The sequence below is a fragment of the Drosophila kikkawai genome, chromosome 3L (genome assembly GCF_030179895.1).
Source record: "Drosophila kikkawai strain 14028-0561.14 chromosome 3L, DkikHiC1v2, whole genome shotgun sequence".
NCBI classification, from domain to species: Eukaryota; Metazoa; Arthropoda; class Insecta; order Diptera; family Drosophilidae; genus Drosophila; species Drosophila kikkawai.
In genome coordinates, this window is record NC_091730.1 from 27398830 (window position 1) to 27416661 (window position 17832).

Here is a 17832-nt window from a genome sequence, read left to right on the forward strand (position 1 = left end):
AATGGGTTAATGTTCTCGAATGTTTTTTTGTCAGTTCTACTAATTATTATGTATTTTGCTTCATTTGTTATCGTGTTGTTCGTTGTCAGAGGGCGGTCGGGTGGTCGAGACATCGTGGTATGGTTGGGCTCGGGCCCTATAGAGTATTGGTTCGGTTCACTTAGTCTTTGTGTTTGTTGTTTTTTACCGCTTTTGCGCGAATAAGTCACGAATTGATTGATCTAAATATAGATTTATTTGCTGATAAGCTGTCGCTTGGGGATTTGATCGGTCGCACGTCTTTACTCTTTGAAGCTCGGAGTGAAACTGGCAAATATCATTTATTCTACGTTAATGTATAAAGTTTGAACTAAATTGTGTAAAAATTTAAACAAGAAATATTGACAAATGAGCCGTTGAGGGAGGGTTGAACTTAACCCCAAAAAAAATTATATCCTTGCGGTAGGCAAGATATCTCCGTCAATGTTTATAGGAATTCAAAAAACCAAAATTTTTCTGTTAGCTTAGGTGTCTGGCTTGTCTTTGAACGAAGGATTTTTTTTTAAATTAAAAATTAAATATTTGGTAGCTTTTTACATGAAAAGTGTCACTTTTTACGTAAATATTGGCCATATTTTGGGTTATAAAATCAGTTGTAATTGAAGATATAAAAAATCCTTCGTTCAACGACAACAAAAACATGTCTAAAAAAGTGTGCAAAAGTGGTTTTGAGAAAAACGCATTTAAAGTTTTAATTGCCAGTTGTGACTCATACGACGCGCTGGGCTTTAAATTTCTCCCATTCCTACGGTTTTGCTTCGATTGACTTGAAATTTTCGGACAACATTCCTGACACTTTGTATTATGATAAAAAAAAGTTTGAAAAAAGTGTATTTTTTGATGTTTTAAAACCCGGATAACCCCTTAAAATATTATATATTTGTGCGCGTATACGCGTCACAGCCGATACCGATATGATGCAAAAAACGAAAGAAAGTTCAACTTTGAATGCTCACATCATCTACAAAAAATCCTAAATTGGAGATTCTGAATCCTTGGAAAATTTTCTTTCGAATAAGTATGGTTAACATCGTTTTTGCGAACATTACTTTTTTGATTTTTGCAACGCTAATTGTTCTAGAGGCGCTACTGTGCACTGTCATTGTTCCGCGGGGCACTCTTCCATAAAGTGATCAATTGTTTTCTCCGAATAATTAAAAACAATTGTACTTACATTCCGCTGATGAGACAGATTTTTGATCACAGTTTATTGCTTACCAACCCTCAATAGTGCAATAATCTTACTTTTCACATTTACTTATTGTATATGAAAGTTAAAAAATTTTAATTAAATTAAAATAAAATACCTTTCTAAATATAAATTTCTTCTCAAAAGCTAGAAAATAATTTCGAATGTTTATTACAATATTATATTATAATAATATTCCAAACTTTTCGAAAAGGTATCTCCATTTGGGAATATTAAAAGCCAAAAATGCTAAAATAAAAGATAATAATTTTGTGTTCAAAAAGTATCGCCATATATTTGTTAAATTAAGAATATATATTTTTGAAAAACAAAATTGTATCCATAAAGAATGGGAAATGTGCTTCCCTATTTTTGTTCAATCAATTTTTAACGCTTATTTATAACACCTTTGTGCTCATGTACTGAGTGTAAAAGTATGTACATATGAAAGTAAATTTAAAAGTATAAACATTTTAATTGTTTCAGGAACATGTTTACAAATACCATACGTGTAAGCTTGGAAGTTTATCGCCCCATGTGTTCGCGTTAGCTGAAGCAGCATACGCAAATCTGGTTGATGATCACACGAATCAGGTAATCGTTATTTATTTTATTGTCAAACGTTAAAATATCTTTCAGAAAATCAATTGAGTCGTTTAAGTTGATAACACATTTATTTATTTTTAAATTTAATGAGATCTAATAGAAAAAACAGAATACATTTCTATGAATTAAATAAATAAAATAAGGGTTCAATAACAGAAATCGAAAAAACATTTTTTTTTCATAATGTAAAAAATCAAAATTCCTTTAACCACTGAACATTTTTCGAACAATTTAAACAGGCATGATACTAAAAAATGTAAAGCCTTTTTCGGTTTATGCTCACTGATCTTTTTCAGATTAAGGGGGGATATACATGTAAACAAAATTTTTTTGGACAAATTTTTTTTTGGTTTAAAAAATAGTTTATTACTTAAAGAATATACTGTGTAAGTTTCAATATCGAATTCCAACTTTAAGTGCCTCAAATCAAGTATGCACACAAGGTATACAAGTGTTAACGTGGGCGCAACAAAAACCTAATACGTCTTTTTCTCAGCTTTTAATTTTTGCATTTTTACCTATGCTATGGACACGATTCACAAAGAATGCCAAAATTTTGACCGCTTACATGTATATCCCCCCTTAAACGATGTCATAGACTCAGATTGGTTTTGCTGTAGAACTGGACACCCCGTAAGTAAGTTTGCCGTTGTAAGGCAAATTTTTCGACTCTGTCTTTTGTCGTTGCGGGCCCAGGATCCTGATTAATTTTTTTTTTTCGGGTTGACGGTGTCAATCGGAGAGCTTCAATATATCTTAGGTGGCTTCTTAGTGAACCTGGCGATCTGCTGGTTTGTCACCCCCGTCGCAGCCGGCTCTTTTCTAGAACAAGCTGCTTTGGTGTTAAGATCCTGACTAACGTAACAAGTTCCTCTTCCAAAGCAGCGGGGGGTTAATGTAGCAACCAGTGTTTTCACAATGAGGGGAAAAACGCTGGAGTGCCTGCAGGATTAGACTGCAGTTTGCAGAGTTGAATGCGTTTTTGACGTCCAAGGTGCATACGAGGTAGTACTTCATGGAGCCTCCCCACCATCTTTCGCCTTTAATGGCATTTTCTGCAAGCTGTGTTACCTCGCGGATCGCATCAATAGTGCTTCGCTTCTTGCGGAAGCCGTGCTGGTGGGTCGATAGGGCTCCGCGCTCCTCGATTTCCCTTTCTAGTTTATTGCCTATGATGCGCTCGAATATTTTGCCAATCGTATTCAGCATTCATAGGGGCCGAAATGAGGACGGGTCGCCGTTGAGCTTGCCAGGCTTCGAGATGAGCACACGTCTCTGCTGTTTCCAAGCTCTTGGGAAGGTTTGCTCAGCGATGCATATGTTGTACAGCTGCACAAATAGTTTCGGGTAGGCCTTCACGTTGGCATGGAGAGCTGCATTGGGAATGCCATCTGGTCCGGGGGCCTTGGATGCTTTGCAGCTTGCCAGCGCGCTAAGGACTTCCTCTTCGCAGGTTGAGATAAGTTCGCCCGCAACCACGCTGGGTAGTCTTAGAGGCGGCTGTGGCGGGAACAGCGTATCGACTATTGTTCCCAGATGCTGCTGGGAGGTTGGAGTCGGCTGTCTGGTTAGCTTACCCGTAACCATTTTGTAGGCTGAGCGAAACGGTTCGCGTGCCTAGAATGCATCTGGGCTTGTCTTGGCACGTATTGTGCTTGTGCAGGTGTTTCCTGTGTGGCTTTGGCCGTAGCTTCAGAAGCGCGGCATCTTGCCGAGGTGTGTCCGAAGCCCATGCATTCGTAGCAGCGCCTCGGCTCCACTTTCTCCCGGATGCGGCATACTACTCATCCAATTCGGATTTTGCCTTCTTGAGCAGTCTCCGCGCGTGCTCGGGTCTCAGGCTTACCGTCGCAATTTGCGTTCATCCAAACGCTTTCCGCATTCTGGGCGCAGCGTCGCTTGGGATGTCGCAGTCCTCTCCCGCAAATAGTGCCATTGTGACCTCCTACCCGCTGGTCAAGTCGTCAAGATCACGGATCTCCACCTGGACCGTCTTCTGCATGACGGTCACCTCCGCCTTGCCGGAGATGGCCGTTTTTAAGGCCGCTTGCAGTTCCTGCGTGGATGGGTCGAGGGACTTCTGCATCCGTACAAGGAGTCCGCCATTGGCAGTCCTTCGCAGGCCTTGCACGCCTTCCTTAAGTCCTTGGAGTGAGGGCTCCGTCTTAACAATACTCAGCATGTCAGCGTAGGATCGTTCGCTGCACTTAATCAGGATAACATCGGAGCGCTGCTTCATGCATTGTACATGACCGTTGGTTTGTGTGTTTCTGTCACGGGGATCCTTCGATGCAATAAGAACTGCAGGTTGTAATCGGGTGCACTTAATTTTTCTTTAAGGCTTTACTAGCTGGTTCGAGCTCAACCTAGAAAAATGGTTGCGGCTTTTTTTCTTTTGATAGTGCTGCTAACATTAATAAGGCTGTCGTATAAGCTACCAAGCCTCTGCATAAATAGTTCACGCACCGACAAAAAAAACAACGATATAAATTAGCACTGGCACTTTAGAATAAATAATAGGAATATGACTTCAATAAATAAATAAATACGGAATATGCATGTTTAAGTGATTAATAAATTAAATAAATAAATAACTTAGATGTAAATAAATAAATAAATAATTTAACCTAGCTATAATTAAATAAATAAATGCTAGTTCTGGCCGTGGATATTCTTGGGCTTCGTCTCCTCGTCTCGGCTGAGACGGTGGCACCTCGGCCTTGGAGGTCCGGAATTCGGAATTCAATGGAATTGGGATTTGGGGTTGGGACCGCTTCCCTTTCTTCTTGAATGCACTGAATACTTCGACGTGGAATTCAGAAATTCATAGTAATACGCCGCGAATAGCGGCGGTTTTTTTGTTTATCTCTTTCGATCGGTGTGACCATAGTCGTGTTACCCAAATAATCCAAAAAAAATAACTCATATAGTTGTCTCAAGTAGCATTCGACCTTCATCGAGTGCAGACGTGCTTACGGACGACCGCTACGCGGGGTTTATTCTCGAAGTGTTTTTTCATGGTGAAAAAGTAAATTCGGAACTCTAAACTACGTACTGTTAGCTAGGCCAAGCCCTACAGTGCGTATGACATACGGACACTAGTGCGTGAGACGTGTTTTTGAGCTGCAAAGTTCATTTATATGGTGCCACACGTAACAAGCTCAAAATAATGAGCGGCGATCAAAAGAATGAGCGTAGAACCTCTGTAAACCAAAGAAACGGTGTTTTCTCTTATTTCTCAACTCGCGATAACGAAGCAGAAAAAACGTCTACCAAGCCCAACCCGGCTCTACTGACCGCCGACGACACGAGAGCGCGCTCTTGCTCACCCGCCCTACTCATTCCACGGTTGGTAACAAGCCTAAGATCAACCGTGTCACCAAAAGCTACGACCCAAACAACTCCTACAAATTTTCTCCGCTGGCAGCTGATGAGAATAACCAAGCAGAGCCGGAGCAGGAGACTCAAAAACAGCCAAAGCCCCCACCCATTTATATTAGGGAAAAAAGCTCAAACGCCCTGGTCAACAAAATTGTTGCGCTGGTCGGGGACGGAAACTTTCATGTTGTTCCGCTTATTAAAGGGAACATTTGCGAAACAAAAATTCAAACCAAAACAGAAGAACACTTCCGGGCTGTGTCTAAATACCTGGAAGAATCCAACAAGATTTTTTACACCTACCAACTAAAAAGCAGCAGACGTCGCCCCCTCTGAGATAGTGGAAGCCCTGAAAGGCAAGGGTTTCCTTGCCAAGAATGTTAGCGACATTATAAATAAAAACAAAAAGCCGCAACCACTTTTCAAAGTCGAACTGGAGCCAGAACGTAAAACCCTGAAGAAGAATGAAGTTCACCCGATCTACAAGTTGCAGTTTCTATTGCATCGAAGAATCACCGTGGAAGAACCGCACAAACGCAACGGTCCTGTGCAATGCACAAATTGCCAGGAGTATGGACATACAAGGACATACTGCACCCTTCGGTCAGTCTGCGTAGTCTGTGGAGACTTCCACAATTCCGCACACTGCCCTGCGAACAAAGAAGACCCAAAAACGAAAAAATGCGGAAACTGTGGAGAAAATCACACAGCTAACTACAGAGGCTGCGTGGTCTACAAGGAGCTGAAGAGTCGCATGCGACGAGCAACAGCTACACGCAAAATACACAAAATGTGTATTATAATTCAAAAACTACTCCAGATGTATTCTTTGCCAAAGCAGCCAGATCCTCTTTTGGTCCGCTAAATGCCCCCACGGGCATCTCCTACGCTGAAGCTCTACGAACAGGTATGCAAAATCCTCCCCCCTCAAACTCGGTAAACTCTCAGCAGGCCCCAGGGCAGCCACAAAGCAACCTGGAATCCATGATGGTGACCATGCAACAAAGTATGATGGAACTCATGTCATTTATGAAAACGACCATGCAAACGCTTGTCCAGAATCAGAATATGGTGATACAGTTGCTTGTAGCACAACAGTCGAAATAATCAATGTCTAATCTGCGTATATCCACGTGGAATGCCAACGGCGTCTCACGGCATAAACTTGAACTAACACAATTCCTAAATGAAAACCACATCGACGCCATGCTACTGGTTGAAACGCACATCACAAGCAGATACAACTTCCATATAAGAGGTTATACCTTCCACCGCACAGATCATCCAGATGGTAAAGCCCACGGCGGGACCGGCATCCTTATCAGAGAACGCATCAAACACCACTTCCACCAAAGGTTTTCAACAAATTACTTGCAAGCTACGTCCATTAAAGTGCAGTCAGGAAACGGCAACCTTTGCATTGCTGCTGTCTACTGCCCACCTCGCTTTACAATCTCTGAAGGTCAATTCATGGATTTTTACAACTCACTTGGAGATCGATTTATAGCTGCAGGAGATTACAACGCCAAGCATACGCATTGGGGATCCCGCCTCGTGACCCCCAAGGGAAGACAACTGTACAACGCTCTCATCAATGTGAGAAATAAGCTGGACTACGTTTCCCCTGGTAGCCCCACATATTGGCCAGCAGACCCCAGAAAGATACCCGATCTAATTGACTTCGCGGTGACAAAAAACATCCCACGAAATTTAATAAACGCCAAGGCCCTTCCAGACCTTTCTTCAGATCACTCGCCGCTGCTGATAACCCTCCTTCAAAGCCCAGAAATTACGGATCGCCCCTATAGGCTGACGTCGCACAGAACCAATTGGACGAAATACAAAAAGTATGTGAGTTCCCACATTGAGCTTGCCCCTCAGCTCAATACTGAAACCGACATCGACTCCTCCACCTCCGCACTGGAAGAGGTACTTGTGACTGCAGCCAGAATCTCAACACCACAACAGACGGATGTGCAAAAAATCAAATTCAAAACGAACCAGCAGATTGAACAGCTTATCCAAGAAAAGAGGCGTCTGCGACGGGCGTGGCAAAACAATAGATCGCCATGCTCAAAGCAACGTCTAAATGAAGCCACACGCAAACTAAGCCGGGCCCTGAAGCAAGATGCCGAAAATGCACAATTAAGATATATTGAGAAACTCTCGCCAACCAGCACAAAGCATCCCTTATGGAGAGCTCACCCAAGCTTAAGCTCTCCGACTGAAACCATTACCCCGATTAGAAAATCATCTGGTTGTTGGGCCCGCAGCGACAAAGACAGAGCCGAAACTTTTGCCTCACATCTCTGGGGCGTTTTCCAGCCGAATCCTGCTGCACATCCATTTGAACTACCGCAAAACCAAACTGAAACGGAATCTACTCCAGCATCATTTCGTCCGAACGAGATCACGAAGGTCATCAGGGAACTGAAGCCGAAAAAGGCTCCCGGCGATGACCTAATAACTCAAAAAATGATAATTGAACTTCCGAATTGTGCTATTGAGGTCATCTGTAAAATCTTTAATGGGATGATAAGTCTCGGCCATTACCCAACTAAATGGAAAAAATCTATAATTATAATGATACCGAAGCCCGGAAAAGACCACACGATTCCATCATCTTACCGACCAATAAGTCTATTATCATGCTTGTCCGAGTTATTTGAAAAATGCCCACTAAAGCGCATAATTCCTTATCTGGGAGCTCACAACATCATCCCAGCTCATCAATTTGGCTTCAGAGAAAAGCATGGAACTATAGAGCAAGTTAACAGAATAACATCAGAAATTCGCACAGCCTTCGAACATCGAGAATATTGCAGCGCAATATTCCTAGACGTCTCTCAAGCATTCGACCGCGTCTGGCTCAATGGCCTCATGCACAAAATTAAAACACTCTTGCCGGTATACACACACAAATTACTTGAGTCGTATCTCTACAACAGAGTCTTCGCAGTGAGGTGCAACGCAACAACATCCGGCACATATCCAATCGAAGCTGGAGTTCCACAAGGAAGCGCACTTGGGCCTACCCTATTTGTCCTATATACAGCAGATATCCCCACAAGCGACCAGCTAACACTATCCACTTTCGCTGACGACACTGCGATCGTCAGCCGCTCCAGATGTCCAGTCCGGGCAACAACCCAGCTCGCCAACCACCTCAAGGTAGTCGAGAAGTGGCTATCTGATTGGCGTATTAAAATAAATGAACAAAAGTGTAAGCACATAACGTTCACTCTCAACAGACAAACATGCCCTCCGCTCTACCTGAACAGCACGCAGATCCCCGAAGTCAACGTGGTAACGTACCTAAGCGTCCACCTGGACAGACGCCTAACATGGCGAAAACACATTGAATGCAAGAAAATTCATCTAAAACTAAAAGCCAGCAGCCTCCACTGGCTCATAAACTCCCGATCGCCCCTGTGTCTCGACTACAAGGTCCTGCTCTACAACTCCACATTGAAGCCAATATGGACGTATGGCTCCCAGCTCTGGGGGAACGCGTGCAGTACCAATCTAGACATCATACAGCGCGCCCAATCAAAAATCCTGAGAACTATCACTGGGGCACCATGGTATATTCGCAACGAACACATCCACAGGGATCTCGGCATTCCTGCAGTTAAGAACGAAATAGAAAAACAAAAAGCGTCATACAAGGAAAAACTCTCCACCCATCCAAATCCTTTATATTTAATTTTTTTTTTTCGTAAATTTTTTTTTATAATATTTTTAATATTGTGTCCAAGTTTTACATCGATCAGAGTAAAATTGACGAAGTTATGCTGAGTTGAACGAAGGTCGGTTGGTGTTCAATGCATGAGAATCACAAAAATTCAATTTTTCAAATCGGTGTACACGATTACAGAAAAACTACTGGACCGATCGATTTGAAATTTGGCACACACATTCTTTAACTAATTCCTCAGGTATTCACGTCGGCCTTTTGTAAATTTTTAATTTTTATATATTTTTAAATTAAGAAATAACGTTTTTTTTTAGTCAAAAATCGGGTTTTTGACTTTCAAATTTCCTAAAAAATCACAAAAAATCTAAAAAAAAAAACGTTTCCTGAATACCTCGGGACACTTATCCTTTAACGAATGAGGTATAATTTTAAATTTTAAATCGGATGATCCTGTGGACTGTTAGGATGTACACCGCAAAACAACTTTTTTTCGAGGCGACTCGGGAGATTCCCTATAACTTCTCTACCTCTAAATATTTTTCAATACAAAATGTATTAAAAATTATTCAAATGTTGTGTTATTATATGGTATTTAATTCATTAAGCTAACTTTAGCCGTTCCGCCACAATAATTTGTGGCCTTTTTTGCACCGAATTAACCTTACCCTTACCTTAAAGTTTATAGAAGACTTTATGCAAAGTTTCATTCAGAAAGCTTTAAAACTGACGGAGTAGTTTGCGTAGAAACGGACAGACGGAATTTCGGTGTACATCTTAACTGTCCACAAAAACATTCGATATCAAAAAAAATGTATTGCCTTTGTTAAAGGAGAGGTGCCCCGAGGTACTCAAGTGGTGTTTTTATTAATATATAGTCAACCATCCGTTTTTTGAAGGAAAAATAAGTTAATTTGTTAAAAAAAAATATAATAAAATTAAAAATTAAAAAAAGCTTGACGTGAGTATCGTTAGAATTAAATAAAGATGTTATTTTCGAAATTTAAAACCAATTGGTTAAGTAGTTTTTGAATTATCGTGTACACCGATTTTCGAAATGGCATTTTTCAGGAACTTTGTGATGCTCATGCAGTGAACACCAACCGACCATCGTTCAACTGTGCATAACTTCGTCAATTTTCCTATGATCGATGTAAAACTTGGGCATAATATTCTTAAGATATTGAACCTTTAAATAAAAAAATAAACAAAATTTACGAAAAAAAATATTTAATACCTTACCCCCCTCGCCCATAAGTGATCCGAACCGTACCATGATTCTGGATAGTCTAGGCACAATCTATCGTAGCATAGGGTTCGCAAATGGGAAGGCAGATGGGCGAATAACATTGGAATCCAACATATCTTTATTTTATCTTTAACCAATAACTCTGCACTGTTTTGTTTATGTCGACTATACGAATTTCTAAAGCACCAGCATAAACATGCCAAATTTGGCACTTGATATTATATATCATATGAAGTTGTTCACAAAATTTTTCAATATTCCCTCCAGGGAACTCATTAATATTACTTAGTTATTTATTATGCTATTTTCAATCTCATTTTCCAGCTTATCGCAGCTACTACTTGGGTTTTGTTTTATAGGGAATAAATTGCCTGCTTGAATCACAACTAGTTACTACTCGTAGGTAGTCTTAAATTATTACATGAAATATAATTGTTTATAAATAATTCTGCCCTAGTGTATACCGTTTAATATGTTTTTTATTTTTTTTCGAACATTTAAGTTTAACATTGAGGACGGCGATGCATTTGATTGCTTTGAAAGCAAGACTGTGACTGATTAAGCTTTGGCCATGCACATCATTTGATTATGCTAGTCGAAGACGTAAACAAGTTACACTTAGGAGCTAGAAATGTATGGAAAAGTACTGGGCAAAAGCTCACGCGCAGGTGCAGCGATGTGATGCTCGCGTAGCGACCGCTGATAAGGCTGACGGCAACGGCGATCAAAACAAAAGGAACGAAACCCAATACAGGGTGTCTCGTTCCCAGACATACAGGCCCCCCTGAACGGTCGTTCAGCAAAGAGGCAAGACAGCAATTTTGGTAATGGGGCGCTTGTATGATCCATCCTGATCCTGCTTGCACCTCGCTGATGCGTCCGAGAATCCATTTAGAGGGAGTACCAGTGTGTCGATCTTCACATTCTCAGTTTCTATATGCCATTTTGTGCGTTCGTGAAGCGATGTCAGGTATTTTATATGCCACCGTTTCCAAAAACCTTGGATCATAGCTTGCAGTTGATTCCACCTCTCCAGTCGATTAATTTCCAGACGGTAGGGTTCAGAGAGGGCGCTCAGAAAATGAGCGGGAGTCAGTGGGCGAGAGTTGGGTCAAAACAGTCGATAGTTTTTTAAACGTTAGAGCCTTGGATCCAAGAATCCGTCGCATATGAAGTTTTATTGAAAGAACGGCTGCCCACATTCCGCCAAAATGAGTGGCAGATAAGGGTATAAAGTGCCAAGAAATCCCTTTGTTGGCGAAGAATCCAATTTCAATTCCTTATCTTTAGCTTGTTCGATGGCTAGTCGTCGCATGTCATCCAAAGTTTGCTTCCCGCCATGAAATGTGATTCCGTTGTTCGAGTACAGATCGAAGGGCTTCGTTCGTCGGGCAATAAATCGTTGAAAGGCTGCGAAGAAGGTCTTTGCAGTCAGATCACTGACAACCTCGATATAGATTGCCTTTGTAATTAGGCAGACAAAAATAGAAAACCATGCCTTTACGATCCGTGGAGTTCGTCCGGTTGATTCCTTGATGGCGATCGGTTCAGCGTAATCCAGCCCTGTATGTTGAAAACAGCGGCTTGCTTGAACTCGAGGGATTGGCAGCTCTACTATGATCTGGTTACTGGTTTGCATTGAAGAACTGCATTTCTGACGAGATTGCGAGCACCCAGAATCCAGTACTGCTGACGAAGATTGGTGAACGTAGCATCAACTCCAGTTTGTAGATTTGAAACGTGGAAATGTCGAACCAGGAGTCCGGCTAGTGGTGAATCCTTTGGTGTTAGGATTGGATGCTTGGCGTTAAGTGTAGATTTTTCGATTCGTCAACCGACTCGCATAATTCCACGATCGTCCAAAAATGGGGAGCACCGAATAAATGCGTTTAAGCGAGCATCGATTCTCTTGCTGCGCATATTCTCTGGCAAAGAAATTTTGTTGCACATGTCGAATGCGTTGGCATCGTGTGGCCTGCAACTCTTAAGATGTAAGTAATGGTGCCGGATTCCTATGATAAGATCGAAGAGATTGAATAAAGCGATAACAGGAGCTAGACACCCTTAGTAGAGAGAGAGAATTTGTGTCGTGTATCGTGGCATTTGACATCGCGTAAGTGTTGGCAAATCCTCCACAAAGGCCTTCCAGCGCAAGCGTAGAGTTTCAGGAATCGGGTCACCCCAGCTTTCTTGGAAGATGAGCTTGAGTAGAACTGTGACTGGCGCTACCAGTACAAGCGGGTCATAGAATCTTGAGAGCTGCGACCAAAGTTTTCTTTTTGTCGGAGAAATGGCCGAATCGCATTCCTTGAGATTGAGGTAACTGAGGTCCTTTCCGGGATTCCATTGGATGCCCAGAATTTTGATTGGTGAATCCGCGGGTGATTTGTTGAAAAGCTAGGTAGGCTCATAACATCTGTCCTCTTTTGGCAATAATTTTAAAAGACGCCAACTGAATTGCGCCTTATCCAAATGTTTAATCAGCTCATTTTTGAGAATCATGAGCTGCACACCGTTGGAAAATCTTCTACATAAGCATCGAGAAGAAGCGCGTGGGCTGCTGCGGGGAACTCGTGGCGGTGATCCTTGGCTAGTTGTTTGAGAACTCGAACAGCCAGAAATGGTGACGGTGCCATCCATAGGTGACCGTCAACAGGCGAAAATGAAGCAGTGGTTCATTCTCGTTTTTGCGCCAAACAATGCGATGATAATTGGTGTGCGGCTTGAAGACTTGAATTCCTCGGAACATCTTTTCGATATCCTCGCAGATTACATATTGGTGCTACCGGAAACGTAAACAAACGCCGAGAAGATCGCGTTGAATAGGTGGGCCAATTTGAAGACGATCATTGAGGGATACTCCAGAGCTGTCCTTTCCCAATCCATCGCAAACTACGCGACATTTCGTAGTCAAACTGTCCAGTTTGATGACAGCGCGGTGCGGCAGATAGAAGCAGGTATCTGGGCACTCATCAGTTTGAGCAGATGTCAGCTGTCCCATATGACCACGTCCCAAGCAGTCGTCCAGAAATTTGGAGATCGACGAAATTTGCGTTCCAGCGAGAGAAAGCGATTGATGGCCTGTGGTAGAGTTGAATCAACAGGCGGCGCCTGTTCCTATCAGAGCGATAGGAAAGTCGTTACCAAAGCATTTTTGTTCTCCAGTATATAGAGACCAGAGTTGATCTGATCCGAGAAACGATACCAGTTCGATAGTTTGGCCCGTATGACGACAGCGTAGCTTGATATTTGCGCGTCCTCGGGTAACGCCCGCGCTGTTGGCTGTGAGACCGAGAACAGAAATCCGGGCTTGCGTTCGAAGTACTGAACAAATGATTCCGACGCCAAGGTGATTATGGACCCAGTGTCCAATAGGTTGTTGTATTTCCCGAGGCGTCGACGACGTCTGCAAGGATGGTTGGCAGCAGAGTCTGCGAACCTGCAGCTGAAATATTCTCCAGGGTGTAATGCGTGAAGTTATTTTCCGCGGGAGGTAAACTCCCTGATTGATGAATGTCTCGACCATTTATTCTGGCCGATTGTAGATGCCGCTTGTGAGGTTGATGGACGATCGCTGTCCGTAATGTCTTTCTCCACGTAGTTACTATTTTTAATTGGCTGCGCCGAGTCACGAACTAGGGTGTGATGCTTGTGGCGACAAATCTGACAAGTATGTCTCGATGTACAGTGACCCGCCATATGACTGGGGCTAAGGCAATGGAAACATAGCATTCTCGTCTTGAGACCCTCCCGGCGCGCTTTGATGTCGAGTCCGTTGAACTGAGGGCACTTAAACAGTTGATGATTTTGCTGGCACGATACACATTTGGGTTCTTCTCGTGTAGGATGCGTATCTGCGTGGTGCGTTGTGGCTGCACGCCGAGCTTGGGTTGGCCGAGCTAAGTGAAAAGCCTCCAAAGTATCGCAGCGAGAGGTGAGAAATTTAAGAAATTGGTTGATGGCCACACCTTTTTCCTCGGAGTCTGCGCACTGCGCCCAAGCTTGGCAGGTATCGGTATCCAATTTTGACAATAAGATGAAGTAAGTTAAGGGCTCGCAAACCACGAATAAATACTACTCTTATATAAGAAGTCGTAGCACTGGGAAGTGTCATGAAACTGTTTAGGAATAATCGAATAATCGCTGCTCCAGCCGATCCCATGCTTCACGACAGTTTTCATTAGTCACCGGAATATGTTTAACTAAGTTGAGCGCGTCTCCGGACAGGTACGATTTGAGATAATGAAATGGTTGGCAATCCGTCAGGCTCGGATTGGAAGTAATCGAGTCCGTAAACATATCTGAAAAATGTTTCCAGCGGAAAAGTTAGGGAGTTTAATTCGCTTGAACTGGAAATCCACATGGCTTCTCTGGGGCGCATCTGCTGCTTGAACAGTGACCGAAATATTGAGTGAGTTTTGCTTAGAATGGCGTGTGTAGCGTAAAATTTTTCCTCATAGGCATAAAAATCGTCGTCCGAATGTTCCCAATCCGACTCCGATAGTAAGGCATACAGCTCTTCCGAGTGCCGCACAAACGGCAAAGAATTGTCTTGAATTTGCGACAGGCGTATGTCAACAATTTTTAAGGCATTATTATGCGCACGAGTGATTTGGCTTTTGCAGAAGTTCCGTTGTTGAATCACACTCCGCATGGCGGTCGCGAAAAGATAACGATTCTATGCGATGTTGGAATCTATAGATCACCGTTATCAAAAACCTCAATAATCAAATTAAATGGCCGAAAATAAACAGTTTTGGCGAATCCGGCCCGAAGAACCAGTTTTTGGAATGTTTATAAATGAATCCGCCCTAGTGTATACTGTTTAATATGCGTTTGATTGCATTGAGAGCAAGAATGTGACTGACTAAGCTTTGGCGATGTCCATCATTTGATTATGCTAGTCGATAGTCCAATAGCAAACTGGAAGGTTATACAAATTTCGGCGTGCCGAAATTAGCTTCCTTTCTTGTTTTTTACTGTTATCCCCGTCAAAACAGTTTTTTTAAACCAGAAGTAAGCAGCATTGCACCTAAATTGGCACGGTAGATAATCAGTTTCTCTTTCCAAAAAGAAACAGATGTTGTTTTTATCGCCTTTATAATTGCACCAATAACAAATATCAAGCAAGCGCTACAAGAAATTCGTACAAAGTTGACTTAAGACAGCGAAATGTCAAACAAGCCAGCAATAAAATCATAATGTGTTGTGGTAAGAATTGTATGTGTGGAATTATTTAAGGACAAAAAGGCCCTGGGATGTTAAAACCACCAAGAATTATTAAATGGTCCCTAGCCGAACTCAGTTGGAAACCACCTAGATAGCGGAAGGATGGGTAAAATAAATAGGAAGTTTCGACAATAGAGGAATGTTGGAAAATTAAATAAAAATATAACTACCATTGAGTTATAGCTTCAAGCAAAGGAATTCAACATAGTTGCACTCCTTGAAAGTTATTAATTCGTACGTGAAAGTGGAGTCAAATGCCATAAGTACGCCTCCCCCACGTCTGTTAGGCCGATCTAGCCGGTATACTGCGAACACAGCTGGAAAAACGTTAGAGTCGAGTACCGTGAAAATTGAGATGCCCATTCAATAAGTCCCACAAGTAAAGCTGAGAATCGACTCCTGCTAGTAATCAACGAAGAGATTGTCCAACAGTTCAACGTTGAACACGCCGAGATGCGTGACACAGCCAAAAAGAACATTTAAAAAGCTCAGATGGCCTATAAACGAAACCACGACAAGAAACGAAAGCCCGATTTTGATTACAAAATAGGAGATCTTGTTGCTATTAAGAGGACACAGTTTGTTGCCGGGCGAAAACTTGCATCCTGCTACTTGGGTCCTTACGAACTAACTAAAGCAAAAAGAAACGGCCGTTACGATGTACGCAAAGCTACAGACACCGAAGGACCTGATAAAACATGTCCCACTTCAGACAATATGAAACTATGGAGGTATATTGCCGAGAACGACGGTCAGATGATGAAGATCAGGAGGGCAGACTATAAAGACGGGTAACAGCGGCAAGCATACACTTGCAGTGTGGCCAGAGTTTGCGGAACCATAAAACGACACAAAACGAAGAGCGAGATGATATGGCAGCGTAAAAAGGAAATTGGTCAACCTCTAAGTCGTCAATCGTGAGAAGTTGCGGCAGAAAGTTGAGAATTAAGTCGTTGCAGTTGTTCGCATTTAAATATCATTTTCTAATCATTTTCAACATTTTTGCATCATTTTTGAGATATAGCCAATTTATATTTTTGGTTTTTTTGGTTTAAATTTTATGAAAATCGGACCACTATACCTTATAGATGCCATAGGAACGATCGGGAAATTAATCGAAAAAAATTATAACTTCGTTATTTTTCAACGTATTTTCATCTACTTTGAGACATGAGCTTCTGGTATTGTTTCAAAATTTTGGTAACAATATTATGAAAATCGGACAACTATATCATATAGCTAAGTATAGGTAAAATGTTATGAAACTCTGTTTAGTGTCTGTTTTCGGCATTATAATTTATAATACAAATATCAAAACCAATCTGCAAGGGTATACAAACTTCGGCGTGCCGAATTTAGCTTCCTTTCTTGTTTTTTAATAAATTTGATAAAATATATACATATCTTTTGGGGTCTGTGATGCCTTCTAAGTTAATGCCCTCTTATTTAGGGCTTTATGATGCAGTAATGCAGTTTTTATTAATTGAGCACGGCATAGAGAAGTAAGTGAGAGAAAGCGAGACGCAAGTAGTTTCTAACGGCTGTTCGTGAGCGCAGTTTTAAATGCCTGTATTGAAAAGCGAAATTAAAACATTAAAAAAATCATGGCGCTAGGATTATACGTGGGCACATTTTAAGTATTTCCTGAGCCCAAGAATAAATAAAAAAATGTAATAAAATATGCTGTTCTTGACTATTCGCGTCTCGCCCCGTCTTGCAGTATCTTGACATACATATTTAAAAATACGGATCTTCCATGAATAATAATGTGCGGAAAAGTGCAATTTAGATTTTAGAGATCAGAAACGGTTCACAGAGCAACATTTTAAAATTGGGCAGTAGTAGTTGACTTGTTGGTTGGTAGACGTTTTACTCATGTAAGCGGCCACCGCATACACACAAAAATGTGAAAGCAACGTGCTAATGTAATTTTCAAATGGTTTTCTTGCATTATTGTATATTTTTGTACGTTTTTAAAAAATAAACTTTTAATAGATATTGTTGTTGTAAGCTAACGTTTTACTTTTTTTGAGCTGAGGTAGAGGGGGTTTTTATACCCTTTCAGGGTATTATAATTTCAGTCAGAAGTTTGCAACGCAGTGAAGGAGAAGTTTCCAACCCTATAAAGTATATATATTTTTGATCAGCATCAACAACCGAGTCGATCCAGCCATGTTCGTCTGTCCGTCCGTCCGTCTGTCCGTCCGTCTGTCCGTCTGTCCGTTTCTATGCAAACTAGTCCCTCAGTTTTAAAGCTATCTGAATGAAAATTTGCATATAGTCTTCTATATACACTCACCATTATATATGTCGGAACGGGCCGGATCGGACGACTATATCTTATAGCTGCCATACAAATGTTCGATAAATTTTTAGAAAAAAAATTATAACTTTGCTGTTTTTTCCACATTCTTGCATCATTTTTGATATATGGCCATTTTATATTAT

The 17832-nt window shown here is 41.6% G+C and overlaps 1 protein-coding gene across 1 annotated transcript in view; it reads left to right on the top strand.

Moving 5' to 3' along the window:
- Myo81F (Myosin 81F) overlaps positions 1-17832 on the top strand; it is a 530639-nt gene that overhangs the window by 110434 nt on the left and 402373 nt on the right. The window contains exon 4 of the mRNA XM_070285196.1: positions 1715-1822. Coding sequence (XP_070141297.1) covers positions 1715-1822 — 108 coding nt within the window. The remainder of the gene's footprint in view (positions 1-1714; positions 1823-17832) is intronic.